Source organism: Carassius auratus, chromosome 38 (assembly GCF_003368295.1).
Source record: "Carassius auratus strain Wakin chromosome 38, ASM336829v1, whole genome shotgun sequence".
NCBI lineage: Eukaryota > Metazoa > Chordata > Actinopteri > Cypriniformes > Cyprinidae > Carassius > Carassius auratus.
The window spans coordinates 13,653,910-13,662,617 of NC_039280.1; the positions used below are offsets into that span (position 1 = coordinate 13,653,910).

Consider the following 8,708-nt stretch of genomic DNA (forward strand, 5'->3'; position numbering starts at 1 on the left):
AGATGCACATAAATTCTAAAAATGCACATAAAAATGTTGTTATGGTCGTTCTGAAATGCCTGAGCAAAGTCTGTCATCAGAGTATTTCTGTATAATTGTCTTACACGACTGCGTTCCCAAACAGCAGGCATCCAGCTCCAAAAGCAATGACAACATTTATTGTGTTTCATCTGCTTGTTAATTTATCATATAAGAACATTTTTATATTCAGTGGCTTCAACTACTTTTCTTAGTGATATTTAGTGCCAGTGTATCAGGAAGTGACAATTTACTCTTTGACTCATCACTACAAATTTGAAATCGGAAATTTAACACCAATAGAGTTAAATTTAACACTTTGTCAGTGTATATATGGTTACCACCACACGAGTGTTAAAGTAACACTTTCAAAAGTGTTGACACTTTCAACACCAATACAGTGTTAAAATGTAACACTATTGACAGTTAAATAACAACACTGCAATAAGTAGTTGATATTACCAACACTATTATGTTGTTAAAATGTAACACTATTAGAGTTAAATAACAACACTGCAACAAGTAGTTGATATTGCCAACACTATTATGTTGTTAAAATGTAACACTATTAGAGTTAAATAACAACACTGCAACAAGTAGTTGATATTGCCAACACTATTATGGTGTTAAAATGTAACTTTTTAAAATTAAAAGTTCTCTGCTAGAAGGCTTTTTGCTTCAATTCACAGCAAATTGCCCAGTGTTCATTTAACTCCACAAGTGTACATTTTACACTTCTCTGGTGTATATATAGGTCCCACCAGCCTGGTGTTTAAGTAACACTTTCAAAAGTGTTAAATATATACCCCTCCACAGTGTACATTGTTTTACACCAAAAGTGTACAATACACTCTAGTGTACACTGTGTATTACTCTCTGCAAGAGTGTATTATACACCGATTCAAAGGGTTATTTTTTACACTTACGGAGTAAAATACCTTCCACATGGGTTTATTCTAAAAATGTACAAAGATTAATTGTGCTTTCAACACTCTGGAAATTAAAAATTATATATATATATATATATATATATATATATAAACAGATCACAAAAAAAAAAAAAACTTTCAAACCAATTGGATTTATTTTCTCAAATTCAACAGGTCACAAAGAAATGCAACGAATGTTGTGTTTACAAACACAATTAGTACAGCATGCATAAAAACAGTGTAACCCAGCAGTAAAAAGAACAATCTTTTGTATGACTATGCAATTTCATATTACCGAATGACAACATACACACTTAAAAATGTATTGCATTGTATTAAAATATTAAAAGTACAATCTACAAGGAACAGACAAATTCGAAGACCTGAGCACTAAAGCACTCTGGGAAAAAAGTGCTTTACAGCAAAACATGTATCTGAACAATATAAAAAGGTCATTTTGCTGAAATCCGTATGATATTTGAAGGTCAAAATGTCAATTTGCAGTTTAAAAAAAAACAATTAGATCAATTTAAAAGAACAAATCATTTAAATTTGTATAACTATGAATTTCAGTCATTTGTGCAATTTCATATTACTATATGACAACATACACATTTAAATATGTATTGTATTAAAATGATAAAAGTACAAACTACAAGGAACAGGACTATAGTAAAACATGTAACGGAACAATATAAAGATCATTTTGCTGAAATCCATACGATGTTTGAAGGTCAAAAGGTTTAAAGAAACGCAAGGTTTCAACATTCAAAAGGGAAACTTTCCTGCAAAGCCCCTCTTGGACTTGAAATGAGTGAAGATGTTCAACAAAACATACAGTTTCAAAATCAGAAGTCAACAAAAAATGCTGACCATTGAATTCAAATATGTCTGTAATTTTACTGAAGACAGGGAAATCATCTTTCAATTCTGAACAAACAAGAAGTCCCGAGCGGTATTCCGTCCCAAAACAAGAAATCCAAGAAAGAGTATTAACAAAACAGTCAATGTCAAGTTGCAGTTTTTCTGCAATCAGTTCACAATCCAGCAAGTTACAAAGCTGAATGCTTGTTACAGGTCCACACTCTATACTCTTGAAAGGCTGAGATTCCTAGTGATATGCGATAGCCATCTGATGTTTAAGTGCTAATGACTTGGTAATGTTTTTGAAATTTTTTACACTTTTTTTAAAAAAGCGGTGTTTTGCCTCGTAGCGCATCCCCCAAACATGAACAAGTGGGCCTATCTTCCTGATGCATCGGGGATAGTGGATCATGAAGTGATGCTTGGGAATAAGATTTCTTGGATAGAGTTGTTTGAACAGCGTGTGGTGTTCACAGATCAAATGTTTCAGATAAACGGTCATTCCATTCGAGATGACTGGAGAAAAAACTATATTTATTATATGCAGTAGAAGCAGCAGTAACCTCCAGTGCTTATTTCCTACTTCAACCAGATCTCCAAAAATCAGTGGCAGATTTCTAATGAGGCAAAATGTCTGGATGGCATTGAGACCCAACCCATTCCCAGGTTGTTCAAATTTAATCATGGTAGGTCGGTTTTTACGTTCAACATAACCATAGTTAAATGAGTAAATTCTGTTGCTCGCAGACTGTAAGGACACAACTTTGCTCTCCGACAGATAATCAAAAAGCAACTTCATCTCGAACTGTGCTACTCCCTCTAGCAAGTCATGCATGATATCCACTGCATAGTTTTCAGAAATATTAAAATACTCCAACTCATTAAGTAAACATGTTCTTTTGACACCAAATGATGACTGTGAAGCATCATCAGTAAGAAGACTTTGACAGTGCTCAGCATGTAAAACTCTGTCACGCAGTATGATGTCTGGATGGTCATCAAAGAAAATGGTCTGAGAAGAAAGCTTATCAATTAGACAAAACCTGCAAAAGTAGTTTGCGCTAAATGACTGTACAAACCCAAAGAGTGTGTGCACCCCCAGATTATCACCAGTTACTTGAGCTATTGTTCCACGTATTGGTTCTTCAGAGAGTGGCAACTTAATTCCAGAACTCTCAAGAATTTTAATATCACGCACAATAGGCTCCAGGATTGCATTTAAGCCATACCGCTGGACATCTTGTGTGTGAAAAAGTGCCAAAAGATGGATATTCATTAGGGCAGAGTTGACCTTAGGAGACAGGTTTCTCAAAACAAAATACATACTCCCAACCTTATGCATGCCATGTTTGGATCCCAGAGGATTTGAGGTTTCAAAATCATCATAAAAAAGTTGTATTTGAAGAGACTTATTTTCTTTGGAAAAAAGGGAATGCTCTTTAAAATAGCTACCATCACAAAACTCTCTTAAAATTTCTCTCTCCTCACTTGGCTGTACAAAATGTTTATGGATTTCTTCATTTCGGAACATGAAACTTAAAGTCTGCAATAAAGGAACATATACAAATTTATCAGTGACTGGCACCTGATCGTATGTACCTGTAGCTGTATTTCGCCTAGTGTCATATCTCTGTCCTAAAGGTATTTCAACTGGTTCTACAACACCCCAAGTCTCAAAGAAATACTTTTTCCATTTTGTTTCTGTTGTGAACTTAGAGAAGGGATTCTCAAGACTGTCAAAATATTCTTCAATAGCGTTCCTGTGTTCATCAGTTTCAATCAACTTAACAACATCCTCTTTAATGTTTGAGTGCAATTCATACACAAGTTCCTCCATATTTTCAGCCACTGATGTAACTACATTGGTGGGTACTCCACTACTCTGCAGTTTTGCAATTAGAGATGCACACATTTCTTGGGTTCGCAATGTTCTCTCATGACCACTTGTGCTTGGGTTTTCTGAAACTGTGCTGGAGGACTGCACGACAGAGGGACTAGAGGGAGGTTCTAATGAATGCATTTCAGAGCTTTTACTGTTGTGTCTACATTGGATATGTTTTCTAAAGCCAGAGAATGTAACAAATCTTTGACAACACCCATCCTGATCGCATACCAACTGTAACTTTCTGCCAGGAAAAATAGAATGAGTAATCTTGAGATGGCGAATTAACTCTGTAACTGTATCAAAATTCAACTTGCAAACAAAGCACCTGAACATGTTTTAAAGATGATGGTGTAACAACACTTAATTAAGAATCTTGGCTCGAAGATCTCCGACTCGTGGGCTTTCACGGGTAATGCCTACATCAATGTTGTAAATCGTGGTCTGAAGAAAGGTAAACATATTGTGCAAAGCGGCATCATATGAAATGCCAAACACATAATGAACTTTAAAAAGTTCATCAAAAGCTGAGAGAGAGGACTTAGCCATGCAGGGGATGAGCCGCTCATCCACAGCAATGTAGTAGTCATGGATGCTACTCTTCGAAGTGCCAACTGCCAAGATGTAGGGCTGTGTTGTCTGTGTTGATCCAAGGACTTCTTCAAAACTGCAACAGGACTGAAAAAAAAATAAAAAAGAACCCATTTAGATTAATGTACACCTACACATTAACAAACATTCTAGGAATTACGTGAAGTTCTACATAACATTAAAAGTATACCTTGTGAAATCTTACTACGCGATCCAAAGCATTTTGCACACTGATCTTGACAGACTTCTTATTTCCACTAGAAGGTGGAGGCAGGAGATACACCAGCAATAACAGGGAAGACATATCACTGTCCCAGTCTAAATTAAAAAAAGAAAATGCAAACCAAACCAGTCTACATACGGTAATCATTTACCAATATACATGTTATTTTATATACACTCAAAATGATTATCCTTGCTCTTGATTAGTATACATAATGAACTGACTGTACCTCCTTGAGTGGTGTTGCAGTGTTCTGCAGACTGAATCAGACAACTCAAAAGCAGTGACTGGGTGAGGTTTTTGGCTTCTTGAATGACTTTTTGCTTCAGAGTAGAGTCCCACTTCTCCAGAAGTTTAGATGCAGTCTCCACTCCAAATAGTAACTCAAAGTCTTGAAGCACCTAAAGTTGTATACAGTTAAAAGCAAGAAAATAATTAGTTACATTACCAAGTGTTGCAGCTAAATAGTCCATTCAATTTTGAATAACAACAACCTATTGTGTGCAACACTTACAAGTCCTTTTGTGTCAAGAAACCTTGGAAATAAGGAAAGAACAGATGAGGATTTTTCAGGATCATGGATCATTTTTTGGCGAAACTGGAAAGTAGATTTCATCTTTGCAGTCACTTGTTCTGGATCCGAACAATGTTTCAAAAATGAAATGGCTTCTTGACAGCGATCTCCTTCTAGCTGCTTTTCTGTTGTGGAAAACACTCTTTCGGTTCGAGGACCCCTCCTCTCACATTTATCATCAGAAGTGGTTCTGCTGCAACGGTTGTTACGTTGAACTGTCTTCAGTCTCCATGCTATATATCCGGAGTTACCTTCTGCATCATAGAAGTGTTCCTACAATATAAGCAATACATTTAATATTACAACACTTACATGAAAGCCAGTTTTACATTTATAAATGAAATATATAAACAGACCACAAGAGACACTCTAAAAAGTAGTGATAATCATAGCATGCCAATATTAACATGCAATCCTACTAAAAAGAAATTCATTTTAACAGTAAAATAGAGAACTCACATAGCCTTTTCTGGAATAGGGATCCTTGAGAGAGGGAAACAGAGTCACAATCCCAACTGCATATTTAACTCTGATGTCCTTAGGTGGAATACTCCTAAGTAAACAAACAAAAAAACGCTACATGTTACATTTGATAATTAAGTGTGCTTAATTGATTAGTTTGAATGGTTAATTTTTAAACCGAGGAATGGGGAAAAACATCCTTTACCTACCCATATTTATCAATCATGTCTCCAACTAATGCGTTCACAAGAATCCGTCTTGTGGAATCTGTGATTTTCCCAGTTGTTTCGTATTCCTGAAATATCTTCTCCCCAGCAGGCTTTTTTTCTAAAACACTTTTCACAAGCTTAAAAACCAAACAAAAAGATATTGTAAAATCGTCTAAGAAATAACACTGACATTTTAGTAGGATTACGACAAGCCTGCAACCCCACAAGTTCATCGGCAGGTGACATGTAGATAGCAAAAGCACATATATTACCTCCTTAGCTTCTTGCAAATGGTCATCACAACGAGCTCTTTTAGGTGGAAAGAAAGGACCATCGCTGTCTGATGGCTGTGTGTCTGACGATGATGCAACTGAATTAAGTGATGGTGTATTGGTCTTATTTGAAGATGGATAGCTTGTGTGTGCAGGGGAGTCTTAAAATCAAGTAGAAAATTAGAACAAAAGCATATATACACATATAAATACATATACAATTACATATTTTCATACCTGCTACAGCCACAGCATCAACTACCATCCAGAGAGTGTCAGGCTTTTGCTCAATTATGTCAGCAAAAACATCTTCATCTACTTCTGTTCCAGTCTCATCAGCTAAATAAACCTTACGATCTGTGGAGATGTCAAACTTCTGCTTGACTGGAAAGACAAAATGGAAATTACAGAACAGAAATATGTGAACAGAAAAATAGATTTAAATAAAAGAGCTTATCCATCATGCAAAAAAATAGTTAACCATTTCCCTCAAATTCAGATTTTTCTGTGATTTTGAAGTGTACAATGTACAGCAATAGACAAAATTCCTGAATCTGATCTGGGGCAGTTACTTTTTAAGTAACCTAACCTACCCACATTTAAGAGGTGTCAAAAAGAAATAATGAATATAAAATAGAAGTTTTTCTTGTTCCATCATATATTCATAAAAGAAAATATCTGTGAGCATCGAAGTGGGAAAAGACTTAAAGAAAAGATTTGTTATTAACAATGAAATGCATATAAACCATATTACAATTATTAGCAAGATATCACCATTCAGGAGCACTTACCATCCTTGATTACAGAATCATAAGACGATCCAGTAAGCTTTATGTACTTTCTGTGATGTTGGTACTGCACCTTAAACAGCATACTGTCGATGTTTTGCTTCAAAACAAAAAGACACAAGTTTAAAAAAAAAACATTCCTATATTAAACTAGGCATATAAATTAAAAAAAGTGATGAGCGCTATCTTTGTATCAGAAATTAGTTCACATTCAGTATGAAACAATATAAACCATTTTACTTATCAAAACACACATAATCAAGATTGTAAGTCTTACCTGTGGCTTTATCTTGCACTGATTTGAGAAAAGACCATAACTGTGTGCTTCAAGCGCGGTGTTTCAAATGGCCAACAATTTGACTGAAATGGCCCGTATGTAAAATAACACTGACCCAGAGTTGATCTTCGCGCCAAAGTTTCTACACAAATTGAAATTATTCGATTAAAAAACAGCCTAAGGCCATATATGAAATCGTCAGTTTTCACTAACAATTACAAAATGTACAAAATAAGTTACAAAAATGCAGAATGTTTAACGTTACAGTTTTAACATTCAATTGCGCTGCTTCAGAAATGGGTATCTTCTATAATAACCTTTTAACAAGTATACTTTTACACACTCACCACATATATTCAAATAAATGAATGTTCTACAGTATTTTTTCGGGAGGAGAATATGCAAGACGTTAGAAATATTTAACGTTTTTAAACAGTAACGTTTATAGTAACGTTTGACAACATTACTATATCGATGAAACTCCTTTCTAAAATAGATTGGTCGTCATTTAATTGATTAAAACAAACATAATCAGGTTCGTAAGTCTTACCTGTAGTTTTATCTTGTACGGAATAGAGAAAATACCAGAACTGTGTACTTGTGCTTCAAGCGCGGTTCTCGTTTCTTTCAAATGAGACCAACACAACGACTGAAAATATCCCGTATGTAAAATAAACACTGAACCGGTGTAGATCTTCGCGCCCAAAATGCCTATAAAATTTAATTAATCCGACCAAAAAAAAAATAAAGCCACATGTATACAATACATAACGCAGTTCTGATGTTTAGACATTTTAGATTTTACTAAAATTACAATATACAGCCTGCCAGGCTATTAATCTGACTCACAAAAGCTAGTTTACTTTCCGTCTCACTGAAACAGAACTTATTAAAACAAACTCTGCATATCAATTAGATGTATGTAGTTGTATTAAAACAAAATGTTAAAAGTTAAGATTCTAGATCTTACTTTTGTGTTTTGCTTTCAATCGCACGCTTCCACCGAAAGAGCCGCCATTTTTTCCAAACAGGGTAGATTGCCAAATGCGGACTGCATTGCTTCAATTACTTCAAGTTCCCGTATGTATAATTAACACTGGACAGGTGTTTGGAAGCGCAACACCAAAATATTGCACCACATGGGGGCACCATTTCACACAAGCTGGTGTTTATTACATTAAATGTACACTTTTATTTGAACACTGTAACACCAGAAGACCTTACACTGAAATTTTAACACCACCGAATTTGCTGTGAAAGTGGTCAGTGTTTTCCGGCTGGTGATCCGGTCAAAAACATAGACCCACAATGCTGTAGCGTTGCGGAGATTCTCTCCTTCCTACAGGAGCTGTGGGAGATGGGCAGGTCCCCCTTCATGCTCACAATGTACGTTGCTGCCATAGCAGCGTTTGTCAAACCTATGCTTGGGCAGCCACTGGGAAGGGACGATCTCATAATTTGTTTCCTGAGAGGTGCTAGGAGTTTACGGTCCTGGAATGAAGGGGGCCCCTTCGAACCACTGCAATCCATGGAGTTGCGGTATCTTTCATTGAAGACTGCTTTCCTTTTGGCTCTCGCCTCTGTCAAGAGAGTGGGTGACCTGCACGTGCTCTCTGTGA

At 35.8% G+C, this 8,708-nt stretch overlaps 1 protein-coding gene across 4 annotated transcripts; it reads right to left on the bottom strand.

Moving 5' to 3' along the window:
• Window positions 1-4,027: 4,027 nt before the first annotated feature.
• Window positions 4,028-8,320, bottom strand: LOC113057143 (uncharacterized). 4 transcript variants are annotated; one of them, XM_026224258.1, is made up of 11 exons: window positions 8,060-8,320; window positions 7,090-7,231; window positions 6,816-6,912; window positions 6,262-6,408; window positions 6,025-6,185; window positions 5,753-5,889; window positions 5,541-5,634; window positions 5,022-5,354; window positions 4,737-4,908; window positions 4,475-4,602; window positions 4,028-4,371 (listed from the first exon to the last, which is right to left on the bottom strand). In XM_026224258.1, the coding sequence occupies exons 3-11, from the start codon at window positions 6,895-6,897 to the stop codon at window positions 4,057-4,059; spliced, it is 1,569 nt and encodes a 522-aa protein (XP_026080043.1). In that variant the 5' UTR covers window positions 6,898-6,912; window positions 7,090-7,231; window positions 8,060-8,320; the 3' UTR covers window positions 4,028-4,056. The 4 variants fall into 4 exon arrangements, with proteins under 4 accessions (XP_026080043.1, XP_026080042.1, XP_026080040.1 ...); XM_026224257.1 differs by having other exon boundaries at window positions 7,640-8,320; XM_026224255.1 differs by having other exon boundaries at window positions 7,090-8,320.
• Window positions 8,321-8,708: the final 388 nt, after the last annotated feature.